Raw genomic sequence first — 21,589 nt, 5'->3', positions numbered from 1 at the left:
CATATTTTGTCTACAAGTATTTCTTGTCAACACTCAATGGAGTAAACTACTAGACATGTAAAAAAAAACAAAGACATTAAGCAGCTACGTTGCCGTGCACACACTGGAGAACTGCGCAAAATCAGCTGATCACCATGTTCACGCTCTGTGGTCAAGCTGCTCCAGTTTGATTTACAACAACGTGGAGTAAAACACACAGTTGCAAACTTACTCAGGGTGTTAATGGAATAGTTTGAAATCAGACAGAGGTGGAAGAAGTACTCAGATATTCTGTAGGAATACTCTGTTACAGTAAAAGTCCAGCATTCAAAATGTTACTCAAGTAAAATTAGAAAAGTATTATCAAAATATAGTTAAAGTACCAAAAGTAAAAGTATTCATTGTGCAGATTGGTCCATTTCAGAATATATGATATGTTTTATAATGATTGATCATTAAAGTGTTATCAAAGCTGGTAAAGGTGCAGCTAGTTTGAATGACTTTGTATACTGCAGGGTAGCTTGTGAATTCCAGATCTGTAAAGTAACTAAAGGTATTCAATAAATGTAATGGAGTAAAAGTACACCATTTACCTCTGAACTGTATGGAGTAGAAGTACAAAGTAGCATCAAAGTCAAGTAAACTTACAAATATCTCAAAATTGTACTTAAGTACAGTACTTGCATACTTAGTAACTTCTCACATCTGAAATCAGATATGACTTCACAGTTTTGGCAACAAGTTATGGAGAAAGCAAATCGGAGGCTTAAAAAGAGACAGGGAGGTGCATCTTCATCATCTTCATCATCTAGCATGCAAGAAGTGTAAATAGAGGACAGTGAAGGAGACACTGAGAAGGACCACGCTTCATGTGGGGTGAGTACCAACGCTGTCTCATTACATGTTACTTGTTAGACGCTTTTATCCAAAGCGACTTACATATTCAGTACTGTGGGCAATCCCCACAGGAGCAATTTGGGGTGAAGTGTCTTGCCCAGGGACACAACGACATGCTGACTGCAGTGGGGTTTGAACCTGTGGCCCCCTGATCCAAACACCACGCTCTATCCACTGCGCCACACCAGTAACTCACTAAAAAAGTGATGTGCACCCCTAAATATAATACATGAATTGTGCTTTACCTGAACCTCATCATGACACTAGGGAGGACTGCAGGATTGTAATTTCCCGTGTTCAGTGAATACTGTAAAAGATTATTTCCAAGGCATTGGATATTTCATATGATCATTATAGTTATAAAAAAATAAGAGAATAAATGAAAAACAGTTATGAAATACTATATGACAGTAAAACAAGAATACAGTTTAAAAGGGGTGTGATTTGTACCCCTAGACTGAAGTTATGTCCACTCCCCACTTATAAAAATAGCACTTTACCCCTGCTTACACCTATATGCCGTGAGCTGATTATCGAGCCTTCGTTGTAAGTTAACAGTCGCGGCACGGGTGTACTGTGTATGTGCGTGTGGGGAGTGTTGCAGTAGAACATTCCACTGTAGCGCCCGGTACCTTAATGGGAAACCCTACATGTTTGAGCACCCTCTATGAAACGTCAAGCTACCCCACAGCACCCCCAAAAGAAAATCTCTGGCGCCGCCACTGTGGGCTAAGCCCCTAATGTTTCCAGGTCCAGGAAACGCCCCTGAGTTTAATCATAAACAAATGTATTCTATACAAGCAACTCAATATAGTTATTTAAAAAAATCAGTAGAATAAAAACATTGCAGTTATTTTTTATGTACATATATTTACAGGTTATTGTATATAAGCCAATACATACAAAAAAGTAAACATTACAAATATATGACTATGGTACAAACAGAAAGGAAAGGGGTCTATAATACATCCTGCATACAGGTGTTTATATAATCTTCAGGTTTTCAGGAGTATTATAACAGATCGTTTTCAAGAACTGAAACTTGGACAAACCTAAAATAATCTCAATTGTGCCTAATGTCTAAAAATGTATACATTATCACTATGTTTTAGCCCCCACATAAATACTGAAGTAAAAGTTTGTTGCTTAAGGTTTTAAAAGATAGTTTAATGCTACAGCTGCAGTTGTTTACCCAGTAAAGAGGCAATATAATATTTATACCAAGACAGAAATAACTGTTTAACAAACACTGAAAGCAAACCAAAAGTTGTTGCTCAAGTCTACTTATTTACACAACTTGTGAGAACATTCCCAGCTCGCAAACGTTTGAATACCCTCCTGAAATAAAGAAGTCTGAACAGTATGTAAGTATCAAATTTATTCTCAAGTACACAAACAAAGGTGGCGATATGAAATCAAACAATGTGACACTGTCCATGTCATTCTTTTTTTGAAATGTTGAACCTTCATTTAGCACCTTAATAGTTCGGTTATACATGATTTATATAGTCACTCATACAAAAATGAAACGGGTGAATAATGCAAGTCAGTAACATAAAAATAAGCATGGGGCATTTGGATCACAGTTACTTAAGATACTGCATGTTATCAAAAAGTACCGCTTTCAGCATCTTGTCTTTTCACCTATTTGTACCGTTAAGCCGCGACAGTCCCATACCGAAAAACTCCTCACGATAAGAGTTATTTGACGACTACTAAACACAAGTTCAACTGACATTTTTGGACCTTATTTGTTCACATTAGAGCTTTTGTAGTGTTGCATTTACATAGGAGTAGTAGGTATATACAGAAAAGTTCATTGTCAAACAATGCTGAAACATGATGAGTTGGTTTCATGTACCTGGAGTGTGAAAATATGTCAAAAAATGCAAACAGTAAGGCACTCAATATACTCCTGTGCTGCCAACCTGTCTACAGGATTGTATCCTCTCAAGTACACAGTGTTCCTGGCACCCTCTAGTGTTGAACTGCGGTCTGTGCGCTTCTTGGCTCTGACATTCGTAGTTGATTTGGGAACCTTTTTCCCCCGCCTATAATATATTTTTTCCATTTTGAGGATTGCAGGAAAAAAAAGTGTTGAGCAGCTCTGATTGACAATCAAAATCTGTCCTGAGATCTACTGATATAAGAAAGCAGAACTGGTCATTGTGGATTGAGCTTTAAAAAAAAAGAACTGTTGTGTAGTGTATTTTATTAAAAAAAAAGAACTGTTGTGTAGTGTATTTTATTAAAAAAAAAGACCGTATACCACATTTACTGCGTTTTCATTTTGCCTTATTTTCTTTGTCAAAGTTAAACCCTGTTCTCACCAAATTTGTAACAAGTGCCCTCACTCCAATAGGCCCTTGTGAGCTCATAAAGCTACCGCCAGATCCTCGTCAAAACAAGTGGGAACCGTACGCTAACTTCACATGAATGGTCACTCAACACCGAGACAGAAAAAATGAAATCTACATGACGTCCACAAAGAACTCGCTGGGGTTTCCCATGGCCAGGTGGAAGGACTGGCGTGATGCAGTCAGCTCTGGGGGCACGGCGCCCAGGTCACGGGTGGGGGGGGGCACCCGGAGGCCCCCCCGGGGTGGAGGAGGGCATCTGGGTTAGAGCCGGGTGCATTTGGGCCGCAGACATCTGCTGCGGGTGAGAAAGAGCGTGAGCGGTCATGGCAGGGTGTGCGTGCTGGGGCACCATCATCACCATCATGGGGTTGTACGGCAGGATGCCCGGCGGGTAGGGGGACATGTGGGGGGGCTGGGGCATGCGGTGGTGGTGCGAGCGCTGGGAGGAGGCGTGGCTGTGCTCGCTGGGGGCCGCCGAGCCGTGGCCGCGCCTCAGGCTGCTGCGGGTGGAGTATTCTGATTCGCTGCCGCTGCCGGAGCGAGAGTCTCCGCCTTCTCCGACCCCACCGGAGGGGGATTTCTCCCCCCCCGCCGACGGTGCTGCCCGGTCCTTTAGTGCTGCGACGACCCCCCCCCTCGCTCCTCGTCGATCCACTGCTTCGGCTCCCTGGGGGCAGAAAGGAAATGTCAGATAAGATGTAAACAGGTTTGAGAAGCTAAGCTAGCTTTCATTTCCACAACTAGTATCCCAGTAAGTCAAACTGCCAGCCCCCTATTACCACCGTTTAAATATTACTCCTTGTGAGATATACTTTTGAGCAAGAAAACTTGTAACAACAGTTTCTGCTCAAAGCTCAATAACCATTCAGTAAGAAATCTTTAATAGTATTTTTTTTACAATTGTTTTCATACAAGAAATGGCATAAACTGTAAGCAGCAACTATAGCAGAGTAAAATAAAAACTCATGGTATTCTTTGCACAGCATTGATTTCTAATGAGTGAGTGAAACCGGTATAATGTCCCTTCAGATTTACACCTGCTTCTGACCGCTGTGTGTCTCACCTTCGCTGTGCTGGCTGCCGGTGGAGCCCGGGGCGTAGCTGTAGCTGGTGAGCTCGTGGTAGGGAGGGGGCTGGCTGGAGAAGGCATGTGTGGGGTAGGGCTGGTAGGGGAAGGTGTGCATCATGGGCCACGGGGAGGCCCCAGGGAGAGGCAGGGGGGCCAAGGTGTCCTGGTCTGACGCCCCACTGGAGCCGTCATTGTCATTCAGCGACAGGTTGGCCATGTCTGGGCGGGGAAGAGAGAGAGGAGATAAATGAGGATACAAAGTGTTCCTTAAAGATCTACAGTAGATACTCATTATACAAAATAACCCTAATCCCTGCATTATGTCTTCAAATTTTATATATAATATTATATTTAAAGTCAGCCGGCGCGGCACCCATGAAAATGATCAAAGAGAGACATGTTTTTACAACTGAACCCGCTGCAGTTTGTTGCCTTTTCTCTGCTTGTTGTTGTGCTTTCTGCAGATTCTAACTTTAGGGATGGCAGCACATTAAAGAAATCCTTCCATAACTGAAATGTCACATGATTTACTCACACAAGCAGCAGAGTGTTCACAAGAGGAATGTGTGCAAATGTAATTAAGTGTTAACGTTCATGCAGACAGATCTGAGTTGTTGTTGGGGAACTCACAGTTCTCGCAGTCGCTTAGATCTCCGAAGACGTAGTAACACTGTTCGGAGAAGGTGATCTTGTTGACGGTGTGCCGGATGAAGCCGGCCTTCAGCAGGTTGCTGGCGTACTTCCGGGCTTCGCGGCGGTCCTGGAATCCCTCGATGTGGTGGAAGAGCCACTCCACTACGTCTGAGCCTGGTGGAGGAGGAAGCATGTAAGATGAGGTGGAACTTTATCAACCAAAATGAAATATAAACATTTGTATTATTCAAAGTATTCCTAAATAAATAAAAGGTATACTAAGCTGGAATAAAAGGTGCAAAGTAACAACTGCTATGTTGTAAATTTAAGAAGCCCTATTATTATTTTCTGGATTTTCCCTTTCCTGTAGTGTTATATAGGTTTTAGTGCATGTAAATGGTCTGCTAAGGCTTAAATCCCAAAGTTCCCCCTAGAGGGAGTTTCTCCCCCACACACTCCCCCCTGCACGAAATGCCTTGATTGTAGTCCTTTGTTTACTTCCACATAATAGTAATATTACTATGCAACACTCACTTCTATTGTCTAACTCTCCGACACATTGTACATGATAGGCTAAGGGGCGGGACATCTCTAAGCAGGGGACCAATCATAACAGAGCCTCCAGCTATGAGCATAATAGGGCCCCTTTAAATATGTCATTACATGTATGAGAAAAAGTCTAAAAAGAACCTACTAAATCAATAATTGCCATTAAACAACTCAATCAGACATTATCAAAAAATAAAGGGGAAAAATGTTGTTTCCTGTAGATAAGCACTCAAACTAAATATGTAAGATAAACTGTAAATGCAGCAGAAATGATAATACAATTAAATATTCTTTTCAGAAAGCAGATAATGGACGTAGTTTATGTAATCGCTTCTTGTGATTCAGTTGCAGGTGATTCCAATTTAACAGATGTTCTTAGGAAGTCACACGGTTTTAATTCTGAGAACATAATGCCGGCCCTGTAAAGTCCTCTGAGGCATGGAAAGTTCATGCAACCAATGTGCTCCCTTGTCTGTTCCGTTTGATTCTCACCGAGGAAAGCGTTGGGGATGGTGATTTTGAGCCACATGCGGTCCCTGACCTCCAGACCCGACTCCGGAGAGGCCATCGCCTTGGCAACGGACGCCATGTCAGAGTGCAGAGATAGATTGAAGTCATCAAAACCTGGAGAGAGGAATAATAAAACTGTTCACTATAAACACACAAGAAGAGATGAAGAAGAAAGATTGGTACTTATTCCTTTTCATAAGAGTACAAATGACAATGAAATGGTTACTAGAAGATATCCAGATAAACTCCAAATATATAAAGATGTCTAATTGAAATGTACAGTATATGAGAATTGGAAATCAGAGGGGAAAAACTGGTGAGTATGTTATCTGTTAACTACATACTGTCATTTGATGTTAATGCTTTTCTTTTCCAGCTTCTGACCTTTTCAACTCCGTTTGTTCATTTGTTGATAGTTTTAAGTGTATTTCATTTTGTTGCGTGTGCTCTGTAATCATAAAACTTCTTCAAATGCAACAACAAAAATAGGAAGGAAGGACGAAGGAGTCCAGATATATAAGGATAAATAAAAGAGAACAGACAGTGAAATTGTAGTAGAGAAGGTCGGGAGGGTAAGTATAGGGCATGAAAGAAGCAGACATCATTTATCAAGTCTCATAACAACAGCGACAAAAGCAGAGAGACAGATGTGAAAGATACTTTACAAAAATAACCTCATCCAGGCTTTGGATATCCACACAGACAAAGACACTGGGTAAAGAAGTGGAGGATATAGTTTATGGTTCTCACGTTCGGTCTCGGTGACGGAGGAGGAGGAGGTGATGGTGCTGAGGGAGGAGCTGCCTGGGAAGGCGGGGTAAGCTCCGGTCATGGCCACCGAGTGGCTCACCCACGCTGCCGGGTCGATGGGTCTGATTGGTTCATCTGCACAGGAGGAGAAGAGGTTAGGAAGCTGTAACAGCAGTTAACATATTAAGGTAAGAGGAGAAGCGGTGCTTACTGCGAGGCAGAGTGAAGTAGCCCTGAGGAGAGGGGTCCCAACACTTTGCCACTGTGAGGATGATGGGCCTGGCAAACACAAAAATAAGAGAACATTATTATCAATGCGATAGACCAAACTGATAATGTCTAAAGGGAGAAAAACAGCAGCTCACCCTGGCTTGTGTACAATCTCCCTCAGGACCCGCACTGCATCGTCGTTGCTCATATTCTCAAAGTTGATGTCATTCACCTTGGAGGGTTTTGGAGAACAAGAAAAGGATTTCATTTAGGGCAGGTATTTTGATAACTGATTTCATGTTGTGCATAGATCATTTTTCCGGATCTGCTTTCTGTAACCTCTCACATTTCTTTTCTGTCTCACCTTTTTTTAGGAGAATTATCATTTCAAAAGGCACTGATACGTTTGTTTGCATTTGAAAGGAGACATTACATTTAGTGGTAAAAACCAGTAACACGCATTCATATATCTCAGCACTTCAAAACTATTTCATTCCAAATGCAAATCTGAACCAACTCTGTTTATAAGCTTATAAAAAAAAATTCTGGAAAAGCTAAAAAGCTACACCAGTATTCAACAAAAGATCCATATAAAAATGTATTTAAAATAAAGATGAAACCACTCTCTCCTCACCTGCAGCAGCATGTCACCCGGCTCGATGCGTCCGTCCGCAGCCACAGCTCCTCCCTTCATGATGGAGCCGATGTAGATGCCTCCATCCCCCCTTTCGTTGCTCTGGCCCACGATGCTGATGCCCAGGAAATTGTACTTCTCTGTATTATTGAAAAATCAAAAGTAGTGTTAAAACCACGCACAGATTTGTGTAGTGCAGTATTTCATTTGACACATTGTTTATGGATGTTATCAATCAGAGGTTACAGACCCATGTTGAGAGTGACGGTGATAATGTTCAGGGACATGGTGGAGTCCGTCACGCTGCTGAAGGAGGAGGCCTGGGCGGGGGAACCACAAAATTGCCATGAGATTTGTTTACAAACACTGACAGAAATATGTACTCTGAGCAAACCAGAGTCTCTACATACTTGATTTACCAAAGAACACCATGACAAAACAACAACAACATGAGAGAATGTGAGGTGAATAGGATAGCTGAACAGTACATACCCTCTCCAGACGTGGGGGGCGCTGTTTCCTGCGTCTGCGGTGCCGCTTCAGAAGCCTGGAGGCTGTGCTCTGCTCTGTCGCACTGCTGAACCTACAGGTTGTCCAAAGGTGAAAGGTCAGAAGAGAAACATGCTGTCACAAACCTTTAATAGGGCTGCTTCCGCCTCCCCTTTTGTATTATTTTGTGTGTCTAAAAAAGCCCAAAACGACAAAGGAAGCTAATCAGGGATCCTTGAGTAAACATGGTATCTCATTCAACCGTGGTCTAAATGCACTCCAAAACAATTAAATTAACAATAAAATAGAAGGATGAATACAATGAAAACAAAATGGCAACCATCGCATTCACATAAAAGCATATATATATAAATATATATCCAATTACCATTATCTGTTCATATGGAAGGTGGCCAAAAACTAAAAATAGTTTTGTCTCCCTTGAGATAAGTGGAGGGGTGGTAACAGCAGACTTTAAAGAGGACACTTTTAGGGTTTATATTTGTATTCTGTGCCTGTACTGTGACATGTTTCCATGCTTTAATGTTCAAAAAGGTCTTTATTTGTAATCATACTGCCTCTTTTCACCCTCTGTCTGAAACCAGTACAATGTGTTGGAGCGATAGCCAATAGAAGTGCGAGTGTTACATAATGATGTCACTATGTAGCGGAAGTAAACAAAGGCAGTTCCAGGCAGTGTGTGGGAGAGAAAGTCCCTCTGGAGGGAACTTTACATATAACACACTACAGGAAAGGGAACCCCCCAAAAGCATAATAGGGCCCCTTTAACTTGACATGCTCTCAGTCTCCCACCTGCTCATGGTGTCGTCGTCCTCCGAGTCGCAGAAGCTGGTGGTCTCCAGCTCGCTGCTCATCACGGTGCTGGAGCTCTCGTAACCTGCCAGGTGGCGCTCCAGGCGACTCTGCCCGTTGATGCGAGGCCCTGCGACACCACAGAAGAAGATATTCGCCGTGAGTTTTCATGTTTGCTCAAGTCAGCGTTTGCCTTTTCCTTCTATGGAATTACAAACATCCCCCACTTCTTGACATTCCTTGATTCTATCACATATTCATTGTTTGGATGTTGGCCAATGTGTTCTGCTGTTTCTCACCGTGCGGCTCCATGCCATCTCTGTGCCGAGGCCTCTCCCTCCTGAAGGAAACTACAGACTCCGTCTCAGTCTGGTCGTCAAGGGTCTCCACACTGCCGGTCGCATTGGGGCTATAAAAAGATGAAATAAAGCATGACGAAATTTCAGCGTTTGGTTTATACGTTATATTAGACATCTGTTTTTCCAGCATAGCCTTTACGAGGATGTCAAGTACAATGAAAACAACATGAAACGTATGGGGGACTTTTTCAAGTTTATACACTAGCATTAAACAATTGTCTCAAACTCTTGATTAAAGGGGACCTATCATGCACAATGCACTTTTGTACGTCTTTTATACATGAATATGTGTCCCCGGTGTTCCAGGGAACTCACCAAGTGTCAGAAAACACAACCCTCTCTATTTTCCTCCATACCCAAATCTCTAAAAAAAGGGGCTGCAACGGATCTGATAAAAACTGATCCAGATTTGAACACTGTCCTGACGTCAGGACAGTGGCGCTACTGCTATTGGGCCAACTCCACCAATCAGGAGGAGACAGCCACGGCCATTGCCGTTCGAAAGCGCTGGAGACGATGTAGTACATATGCCAGGCCTGTAGGTGGTGCTGTTCTCACAGAATCAGCCCTTGCTAAATCAGGGCTAAAAGAGTTCAAATTGAGCGAAATGAGGCATGGCTAAAATGCATGATCGGTTTGGTATTTTGAAAAAGAAAAAGTATAAATATGCCTTATATAGGTATGGTCCTACACTATATTATTATAATATAGCATGATAGGTCCACTTTAAGGTAATAAGCTAATATTTCGCCGCTCAACATTTTCACAATAGGTTTAAAATGTTAGATTTTTTAAGTGTTTGATCCCAAAGAACATTATACATCTATATGGGGCAATTGAAAAGTATATGCAGCAGATCAAAATACACACAAATGAAAATACATGATAAAAGTTTGACTGTTTAAATGTATAGATGGCAATATGATCCACTTCAACTTGTTACTTCCATATAGGGTTTTGACATATGATATTCTGAAATCCCATTAAATTGTATACAGAGGCTGACACTTTAATATCCTATAACCGTATTTAAATCATTACGGAAACTATCAGATGACAGGAGAGCTATCGACGCGTAATGTATCAGCTCCCATGGAGACTGAAAGGACAGGAAGGGAAGCACTCGGTGAAATGTCTGATAAACTCGGGCAAAATGCCAAAATAAGCCAGCATGGGGCCGTCAAATATGCTGTTCACATAGGAAGACAGAGAACGCCTTGTGGTTCCACATGAGAGCCAGATAAATGTCAGAGACCCTGCAATTTGAATTAGATTTCCGGTATAGGCAATTGTGTTCGTCCAGCTTGGAAAGAAATAACTAGAGCGGTGGATTCTTCGTTGAGTTAAACAACACATTTAGTGAAGTTCAATTGTTTAATTTGAAAGTGAATGCAAAAACAATGAGGGAACCCTTCTGGTGTCTCGAGACAGGACGGGACAAGATCCAAAGATAAGTAATGAATGAGAGCGCTGCAGTTGTAATGGCAGGTTACGGTGACGACTGTGAACTCCATGTGACCCCTGTAAGCTCCAGACAACTGCTTGAAGAACAGGGATGGTAAGAAGCTATTAAAATACTTAGTTTGTTTTAGACCCTACAAGGTCCAAATGTATTAACAATAAAGTGTTCCTGATATTTTAGTAGGATAACATAGATGCTAGAAGAGAAAAAGGGTATTTAAACTATCGTTTATTCAAAAAGTTTCTATTGCATTGCTGTTTTATATTCTTTAAAGCTTCTATAATCACTATTTTTATATTAACAATGGATCAAATAACTGTGTGTAATGTGAAAGGGACAGTTTGTGGTGTCAAACCCACAGCGATACATCTCTGACTGCAGTTACCTTTAGCTTAAGTATTAGCCCCTTTCAGCTTTTTGTTTTGGTTTCACAATACGCAATGTTTAAGTTTAGTCTCATTACCAACATTTCGATGAGAAAGCTCTCTGAAAACATACTATAAACTACCTGCCCATCACTTTGCGTCACACAAACATATTTAGCAACTAGCTAGTGAACATAGTGGAGCATTTAGCATCTTAAGAGACAGAGATTGCTCTAGGAGCTGATGAAAGGAAAAAAGGGTTAAATGGAGTAAATATTGGGTCTCATTCATTAGATTGACCAAAAAACAACTGTATAAAATGCTAATATCACTCAAAAAATCAATATTCTAAACCAAAGACTGCTTAAACTCTGGATAAGGTGAGGTTCAATAACAATAGACACCATCTCTCTTGTATTTGATCTCTTAAAGGTGGGGTAGGTAAGTTTGAGAAACCGGCTCGAGATACACTTTTTGTTATATTCCATGGAATGCTCTTAACATCCCGATAGCAATGAATATCTTAAGTGCTTTGACAAAAAATCCATAAAAAAATGTCATCTGTGGAAGCCGTAGTACTGTAAAAAGCACGACCAATCATTTTAGCCGGCCCGGCTAAAGTAACTGGATGGCCTACCTGCCTGTCAGCCTTCCATCTGTGCACAAACTTATCTCGTGCCCTCATTGGTCATGTGCGCGTTCGTGTGTGTTGGAGGAGGGGCTCTGTAAGGAAGTGGCAGATTTTCTCCGGTTGTGTATTTTCAAATTCTAGCGCACTCCAGCTGGTTTCTCCAAACTTACCTACCCCACCTTTAATATATAAAAAATGTGCGCGAGTTCTTACGTGAAATCCAATAATATCTTAAACTACATGTAAGAACATTTCAAAATGAAGTCTTGTGTATGTTTAGTGTACAGAAAGTTTCTCCCAGAACTGGTCTAGTTAGGGCGGCCCCGACTAAGATCAGGTTTAAATGAGCTGTAGTATTCATGCTATTCTTGTAGTAACTTAATCCTGGGAGTGTATGAGATATTCAGGAAAAGATACAGTTTCTACATTACAGCTATGGGAGAAGCACTAGTGTATGTTGGGGCTAAAAGGAAGGGAGAAATGTGCAGCTTGTGAGCATGTTTCAACGCCTTGTGATGCCCCCTCTCTGGGTAAATAAACAGAGGAATTCATGTTTCAAACAAGTGTTGCTTACTGGAAGGAGGGCGGTCTGGAGTCCCCGATGCCCCCGGTCCTCTCTACAGGTGGGGGAGGGAGAGGGGGAGGAGGGGGCGAAGGCTGGGTAGTCGTCTCCACCGGTGGGACCACAGCCACTGGAAGCTCTGCTGTTGGAGAGTCTGAAGACACCAGCTGCAAGAGGAGCAAACAAATATGTAGGTAGAGGTAGAGATGACAATCAAACACATTTAAAAAAGAGAGGGTGAGAAAACAAGAGGAATGAAAGGACAGGGGGAGGAAAAGCAGGGTAAGATGTCAATTACTTTGACACACAAACACTGGGCTCTTTTCAGATGGACGTCTCAAGGGCATACTGAAATGCTATCCTACACTTAACCTGTCTCTCTTCATTATACAACAAAAGTGCCTACAAGCGCACAAACACACACAGAGCTAGCACACAAGGACAATTAGGATGAATGCCATGCAGCATCGAATTACCTGGACCATGAAAACACACAGAGGAAGACGTAGTTAAGACCAGTTTAGGAAAGAGACATATGGGAGTGTAAAGCGGAGCTGTGATGACGTATTGTTGTAGTCCGACACAGAAGGTAGCATCGCAAGGGCTCGCTCGGCTAAAACGATTTGATTTTCCTATGAGATTTGAAATATTACAGAAAATTGGTTCAGGGTAGTTATGTGTTTTTGTTCAACAGGACACATTATAACACCGCTTATGTGATTTTTAAAAGTTAAAATACAATTGTCAGAACTAGATAGCTAGCAAAAAGCGATATAAGAACTACATTTTGTCACCTATGCTAAGCTAAAGGTAGACTTGGGTTTGGCGTGCTGACGTTTGGTTTTCTCTCATTGTTAGAAACCCATCTTTTTAAGACACAAAAAAGCTTTGGAAAATCACAACAAGTGGGGCGTTTACTGACTTATTTTATGTCGTAGTTAATCTCTTAAACTTGTGTTAACCAGACCTAAATGCAGGCATCTAACCAAAACCATATTTAAAAAAACGTTGCCTTCGAGATTAGGGAACCAGCAGTGGTAAAATGCCAACTCATTCCCAGGTTTTAAGACTCATTCCCGCACCACTCCATTAGCAGTAATATAAGAATGAAAATAGTCTAACAATGCTGGGAATATTCAGTATCTATAGACAGGGAAAGAGCATAGTTTGAAGACATTTGGTGAAGTTCAGATTCTTAAACGCATTCCCCGTCAAAATAACTCAACCGAATGGAGTCTATCAGCCGGTACAGACGGCCCCTCCCTGCTCCCCCCTCCCCACTAATGGCTTTGCATCCATGAAACACTCGTCTTCTGGGATCCCTCCATCCGTCTTGGCCTGCAGCTCACATATCAGTCCCTCTGGTCTCCGAGCTTTGTTCCCCCCCCCCTCCCCTCCCCTCCTCTTTAAAGCCTTCTCTCCTTCTTATGCACTTAACAGATGCCTCGGCCTCAAACCTGCTCATCTGGGCCCGGTCCCCGTGTTTTGTCTATTCTAAATGTAACTCGCAGGGTGGGGCACAACAACTGGGCCTTTTACGGGGGGGAAATGGAAAGTATGAAAACTGTACCTGGCAACGCACTGTACTGTAACTGGGAACTGTGCTGTGCTGCTGGAAGCTCGCAAGCTTGAGTTTAGATTAACACAATGAGAGAAAGATTTTCTTATGCCGTGATTTGTTGAGAAAAGCTAAAGCCCACATGCTGCATGGTCAAACAATCCCTGTGATATACAGATGTATTCGATTATGTGTTGGCAGACTTAGTGACTTTCAAAATCGGCTTACCTAGCAAAATCTTTCAAGTATGAGACTTTAAATACGCATGCCAAGTGTAAAAACAGTCAAATCTCATAAAGAAAACAGCCAAACGTTTATTTTCTTTACTGTTGGTTTAGTCCTTTTTTTAAAAAGGAATATTATTGCTGGTTGCCTGCATTAATGCAATACCTAAAACCATAGAAAGACGCGATGCAGGAAACACTTCTGGGGAATAGATGCTATATCTTAGCACAGTGTCTCTATTAACACAGGAGGGTAAAACCTGTTTATTACACAAATTGGATATTTTCCCCTATTCCTTGTAACAATCTCTTCAAATGTTATGTAAAAACTGCGGTAAACATATCGCAAAATAAAGAAAGTATCAAGATGATTTTAAGATGTATAGTCCTGTAATACATGACACTAAAAAAAAGGAAAGAAAATTACTTAAATGGAGCAAATGTGAATATGTTATAGTCTAGCTAAGCCACAGGTGTTACGCTCCAAGAAAATGTCTTCTCATCAGGGCTCATACACTTTTTCACCAAAGATTTTCCATGACTTCTCCATGACCTTTACCTAATTTTCCATGACCAAAAAAATGACTCTTTCTCAGCGGTACCACTGGAAATGGTTTATTTTAACATGGAACAGGAAAATAAGGTCTGCATATGAAACATGTTGTGCCTATCTAAAACAAATCAAATAGTAGGCTTACTAGCTCCTACAGGCTAAAGCAACTAAAATCTCTCACCAGCAAAATACCATTTTACGTTTCATTACTATACGATACAGTATTTATTAGATGGATAAAATATAAATTATATTTGATGCAACTTTAGTTACATTTCCATGACTTTTCCAAAAACTTTGGGAAAAATATTGTTTCCATAACTTTTCCAGGAACTAGAATTAGCATTTTGAATTTCCATGACTTTTCCAGGTCTTTAATGACCGTAAGAACCCTGTCTCATAGATACTGCGAGTGTGTTACTTCTCGTTTAACCTGGTTGTGTTGTCTGTTCATCTTTCCCACTAATAGAGGGGATTTCTTCCAAGATATGTTTTAACAAAGAACCCTAACCCCTAACTCAAAGAACAAGTCTTACTTTAAAATCTAGTATGCCACAACATGATATACAACTGCATCTTAAATGGCTCACATTAAAATGTATTACTTTATTTTATTGCTGCTCATTAGACAACATCATTAGTCCGAGGGGGGGACAGCACAGGAAAAGGAAACGTGGTTTCTGGAAACATGCCGATGCTGGCTGATTTTTTAGATGAAAGCCAGGTCTTGACATTTGCACAGAAGCATTTTTGGGAAATTAGTTCACTAACATTTATATTTACGCAACAGGTTTTATCGTTTCTTACCCATGAGACCACTCTGCCGTTGAAACATGGCAACTTGGCACTGTCATCGGAAATCTCTTCCTTCACCACCCTGAAAAACAAAGAGACACACAGTTAGCATCAGGTTTAAATTGTTCTACCTAACATTATGTATACGTTGTCTCGATGGTACAGCGTGGAATGAAATCTGAACACAACACCAAGGCTTTAGTCGAGTCATAAAGAAAATGTGGAACTGCTGGAGAATTAAAAAGTGATTTATGATATGACATGGCTGAACTAAATCAGATTCTTGGCTTATTTCAGAAATACGACTAGGATGTGTTATGACAAGCTGTCCTTGTTCGCTCGCCGTACTGTTTTACATGCGTTCCAGATGTTTTATAGATCACCTAACAAAACTGACTCAAGTGACTCTAGTTGAGCAATACTTTGGCGTATATCATATCAACACCTGCAAGGTTTTTACTCACCAGGAATCAATGTTAAAGTGATTTTCTTAAAAGGAGGGTTGTCAAGTTAAACTGATTTTACACTCGGATGTCCTGATCAGGTTTTATTCCTTGATTATGTATTAGCCCCAATCCTAAAATATTGAGTATCTGCTCATTTTTTGTCCAATACAACACTTATTTGTATTGAAATGTTAATCAAATATGTATACTGGGGGGGGACATATCAATTGAAATATTGAATTGAACAATTTAATGATCAAATATTCATAACATTTGACTGAAAACTCATAAAATTCCATTTAGCCGTAAAGAAGAACAGCTCATGATTGGACTATAACTGCCTAATATTGGCGATTCACCCAGTCTTTTTCCTATGCTATTGCCTTATTTTGTAAAACACAGCAGAGCTAACAGTTAGCCTCTAGCTAAAAGACAACACGTAGCTTATTGGTAGCCTGAAGCTGCACTTTTTAAAAAGACACCGTGGTCACTGCCATGGTTAAAGATGCCGGGGAAACAACTGTACTTTAAAATCCTCCTGCTTCTACTAGCTACAAGCCACTCTTTCAGATCCAATTTGCATCATACGAATAAAATCTACTTGTAATGAAAGAACAATTATATCACTGGGATTATACTCTGCTAATCGTATTACCGAAACACCAGCCAAGCCCTGAAGCGTTGAATTAGCACAGCAGATATCAAAGAAAAGAACAAACAATCCTAATTAGCTTCCTCCGGCTGGTGACAGACTCCATTGGAATTCATTCAACGAGCTATATCACACCCTTACTGCTATTGTGGCCCGCTGACAAATTACACAAGTCAGTCAATTAAATGCATGCAAATCCAATACACGTAACAACACAAAGCAAAGCTCCTCAAAGGCACATCCGCCGGGCTCCTCTGTAGTATTCCCGCATGTTCGTCAGAAAGACAAACATCAGGCCTAAGCTGTGTAATTCCCCCCCAGCAGCCTGTACTATGTTATTACAGTAGATTACACGGACAGGGGCTGGGCTGAGTGTTACAGAGAGGACACTTGACTGCTTCAACTCCTTCAAAAAGTTATTTTTCCAGCTTCCTATGCCGGCCTCTCATGTGTGCGAGACTTGGTCAGGCTCCACTGGGCTTTCGTAAGCAGCTGTTGAGAGCTGGTTTTGTGGGCGAGTGTTAACATACGCCCTGGTTGTTGTGGGGAACAGTTACGGGACCACTTGGCTTTTGAATGCCGTGCGTGTGGCTGCTGAACGTTAGCTAAACTAATTTTTTGCCAACCGTTTAATTTCCCCCCTAACACTGCGGATGAACAGATGCTGCATTCTTCTCCCGAGAGTGTAATCGTCTTCTTTCCTCGGCCGTCCAAACAAACAACGACCGCAGTCGAGTCATTTCACACACACACTAAAATGCATCGCCTAATGTACAAATAACGCCGAAATATGCTAAGTAGGGCTGCACGATGTGGAGGAAATAAGTAAGAGCGATTATGTTGTCATTTGAAGAAGTCATTTTGAGTTCTGGTAACTGGAAATGAACTATTCTCACGATATGTTGACCAAATACATAATCAAGGAATACAATTGATAGAATAATTTGGGAGAAAAAGAAATAAAGTGGCAGTTTACGATGTCATTCATCTCAGTATCATTGAACGATTAGCATGATGTGATTGTTTTCAGGAGGATCTATACCAAACAATATTGGTTTTTGATTGGTTCTGAGTCTGTAGGATCCTATTGGTAGGTGTGTCTACAGCTCCACAATACTTCGTTCAAACCTTTAGAAAAGTATACTTCCTGCGACTATATTTCACATTCAATATTGCCATTTTGATTACATTTCAACAAATTGAGTAGCCCTAATGCCTATTCCTGTTAGATTGAACACGGCCTGAAGTTTTCACCCCCACTTCCTCACTTTCCAGTCCCTTGCTGATATCAAATTCCTGTATCCAACCCAGCATTGCCTTTCTAACAATCAATCTTACTTATACCGCTTCCTGATCCTCCACACCAGCAGACGGAGAATATCTAATAACCCCGAGCGAACACAACCCCGCTCTGTCTCCCCTTTCTTCTCCCCGCGGACACCCCAGACACCCGGCAAATGGCCTCTGTCCGGCCCCCAGGATCGCAGCTCCGGCCCTGACCTGATCCCCCCGCCCCCCACACACACACACCCCACTGCCACACACACAGCTCGACAGCTGGCCTCGTACCAGGGCAAATGAAAACACACACTATATTACACACTCCTCTCCTGGTGTGGAGAAGGGGGGAAACACGTCCCTGCTTTGATTGGACAGCTGACTCAGAGCTATGTTTGAAAAGTCTGTTGGAGGTATTCATATGAAACGGAGATGCTGATTTAACTTTTGGAAAAATTAGTTTTTCTGCCATACTCTCTGAAAAAAACTCTGCTGGGAGTTTGGTGTGGGGGGGCTTTTTTAAGATGAGGATTTTATGCTTTTGGAAAACACCTACAAGCAGGAATATTATGACACAATGTCATGTCTGTTTACACTGGACAAGCTCTTCATTTGACTACTAACTTGCAAATCACACTCTTGATTTAGTGAGGCAAGTGAAAAATAAATAAATTAATGAAGACTACTGGGATGTAAAAAATGAGCTTTCTGAAGTTTTAACTGTGCCCATTAAATAGTACAAATGACAGTAATAGTTATTTAGGTGTACACTCACATTTGCAAGTTCATTAAAACGACAGTTCTGCAACAAAAAATAATCTGCTGTAATTTGGATAATCCATTTATGGTATAAATCATTTTCTGGCAAAGACCCAACCCCTGGTTCGGACTTCCACGTGTGAAAGGTTGTTGCTTTTCTCTGGTTTGTAACATTGTAGGTCAAAATTATATATTTCAGTTTTGAATTGTTGGCTGAAAAACACTTTGAGCTCTGGGAACATGAAATGGACCGTTTTCTAGTATGTCTTTTGATAAAAAGATAATAAAAGGAAATATCGATAGATTCATCTGGGAGAGAAAATAAATTGAAGTTTATGCCAAAAATAATATTGCTGTGGAAACACAGTGGACATGCACTTAATTTCATTCTTCTACATAAGTAGTTTTGTTAAAAGTTTACTTGATAATAATTAAATATAGTCTAAAGAGGCCTAAAAGTGATTATTGTCATTATTTACTGTGTATTTTTGCTGAAAGAAAAGTGAATAACTGAGCCTTCAAACTACAAATATGGCCAAAACCAATCTCCCAGAGCACAAAATGAAATGCAATCAGTAAAAAGCAAGCGTCTCCCATCATTTGAGAAATTAACTTATTAACTTGCTATAACAACCCGAATATACAACTGAAATGTACTGACATTTCTAAATCATTTCAGCCAGGCATTGAGTACTGTAAAAACGCCACTCACCACAGAAAAGGAACATCTTTACATGTCAGTAACTGGTGTTGCTGCTATTAATATTCAAATGATCTGCATCAGCTCTGTCAAGCCCCAAAGAAAAGCCATCTCATCTCATCTCGTTGTGTTTGAGCTGATACTGAAGCTCTTTGGCCCCGGCTCCGGTGTTGCCATCCAAAGGGCAGAAGAGGCAAATAGCCCAGCTTTAAAACTCATCCAAGACTACAATGCATTTAACAGAAGCCCTACGGGTCTCACTGGGTGAATAAACCACAAACATGCATTCCTGTGCACAGCAGCTACACAGAAAGTAAAAAAAAAAAGATTAATTGATAGAGGAGAAGAGACAGCTCTTTCTGAAGGAGTGGATTGGGAGGAAGGGAGGAAGCCAGGGAATGAAAGGATGGCTGGCAGGCCAAAGTGTTAAAGAGGGGAGACAAAACCCTGGCCTCAGTCCCGAAAGAATGAAAAGGCGAAGGATTTCACAAGATGATGGACTGAAGGGGGGTGGGAGGGATGAGGATTAGGGCAAAGGAAAGCAGCAGGGACAGGGAATGCCACCCATTGTAATGATGAGGTTTTCTGTGAAATGTCCCCAGCCTACAGACACTCAGTATTTATAGAAGCACTTGGAAATTCATCACTAGTCGTTGTAACTTTTTACTGATTAGGAGAGGTTCAATGGCGACCTGCTTCATTCAAGTTTATTATCCTTTCACCATACGTTTTCACCCCGTTTGACAAATACACGACAGCCGGTCACAAGATAGGATTGCATGCCTTTTCTGACATGCATGCATTCCTGTAAGGTTTTGTTTTTTAATTAGCCAAGAATGTTAAGTGTTTACTTACGCCAAGTTAACGCTCCCCCACTAAGAAAATAAAGGCTGTTTTACAACGTGTACAACTTTTGTCACAGCATTTAAACAGTGGTGTAAAGTAACTAAGTACATTTACTTAAGTACTGCAGTTAAGGATAATTTTGAGGTACTTTTGCTTGAGTATTTCATTGTTTTGCTACTTCTACTCAACTAGAGTCCTGAGTTAAATCATGTACTTTTATTCCACTACTTTTATGTCATATATTTAGTTACTTTGCAGATTTTCATTAATAATGTGGAATATAAACAACATTTTAGTTACACCTGGTTTGAAATTCACAATTTACCCTGAAGTATACAAAGTCATTAAAACTAGCTGCACCTTTGATAAACACTTTAATGCATCACACATTATAATATGTATTATTTTTGGAATCTGTTTATGGTGCTTTAAGTAGATGTTGATGCTAATACTTCTGTACTTTGACTTGAATAACATTTTGAATGCTGGACTTCTACTTGTAACATTCCTACACTCTGGTACTTTTACTAGGACCTGAGTACTTCTTCCACCTCTGCATTTAAATATGTGTACTCTTACTACCAGCTGTTTATCACTCCTAATGTTGCAGGGAAACCACAAAGCTCTTCCCTGCTAAAGGATTAAAAAAAGAAAACCCAGCAGCTCACCCGAAGTCCTGGTCCATAGACTTGAAGAAGAATTTGTAGTTTGGCTTGTTCAAGACCTGTTTAAAATCCAGCAAAGTTATATTTTCGGCAGCAATGGGTATCTTCACCAAGTACGGCGTCTCCTCTTCGTCGATGTGATAAATTATTTTGGTTTCCGCCATCTCTGCTGGAAGTTGCCACGGGAGAAGCAAACACTATGAGGCGAGGTTAACTTTGTTGGGGAGTTAGTTAGCAGCTAGGTGGCTAACGAGACGGCAGAGGTGAAACGATGATGGCCACTGAGATTTTTCAGTCCGAGCCGGAGGACGTAATGCGTCTGTAACGCTGCTCACAAACTCGCGGTCCGACTTTAAAGTAGTAGAAAACTGTGCGCATTCCCCCGCATTGTTACCGAGGGGCGAAAAAAACCGACGGGGAAACGCTACATTCACACGACCTAACTACCAACAACTTTTCCCCCAACAAAAACATACAGGGGAGGGGGTCTAGAAAACTTTTCACCACTTTTTGCGAGCCAACGCGGCGTGTGACGTCATTACGTAGCCCCCTTTGATTTACGTACGCTCCCAACCACCCTTCAACACCACCAGCATTTTTATTATTTAGGGATATAAGCTCTAAAGTAGAAATACTACCATAATAATGTCCTTTTACAAGTAAGAGTCCTGCATTCAAATACACTTTAACTCGTATTTAAACTCACATTATTTGCATATTAATACTGTTAATACATGTTTATAATAAATAATAATTTTTCTTATTTCATAGTATTTTTTATTTGACTTTTATTCTTATTAGGTGTACTATCTGTGTTTCTTTTTGTAGTCGGTTGCTGTTA

The 21,589-nt window shown here is 41.0% G+C and overlaps 1 protein-coding gene across 1 annotated transcript; it reads right to left on the bottom strand.

Moving 5' to 3' along the window:
• Positions 1 to 2,234: 2,234 nt before the first annotated feature.
• dvl2 (dishevelled segment polarity protein 2) lies at positions 2,235 to 21,238 on the bottom strand. Its single transcript, XM_034136956.1, is given in 17 exon segments — positions 2,235 to 3,455; positions 3,457 to 3,820; positions 3,822 to 3,903; positions 4,300 to 4,524; positions 4,936 to 5,112; positions 5,980 to 6,111; positions 6,748 to 6,882; positions 6,959 to 7,026; positions 7,113 to 7,189; positions 7,592 to 7,731; positions 7,842 to 7,911; positions 8,084 to 8,174; positions 8,894 to 9,023; positions 9,193 to 9,302; positions 12,285 to 12,439; positions 15,415 to 15,484; positions 20,752 to 21,238. Coding segments are annotated over 17 exon segments (2,295 nt in total). The 5' UTR covers positions 20,913 to 21,238; the 3' UTR covers positions 2,235 to 3,347.
• Between the last annotated feature and the right edge of the window lie 351 nt (positions 21,239 to 21,589).

This window comes from Trematomus bernacchii, unplaced genomic scaffold (genome assembly GCF_902827165.1).
Source record: "Trematomus bernacchii unplaced genomic scaffold, fTreBer1.1, whole genome shotgun sequence".
Classification (NCBI taxonomy): domain Eukaryota; kingdom Metazoa; phylum Chordata; class Actinopteri; order Perciformes; family Nototheniidae; genus Trematomus; species Trematomus bernacchii.
The sequence above is the reverse complement of the archived record's forward strand: the minus strand, read 5'-3'. Positions and strand labels throughout refer to the sequence as shown.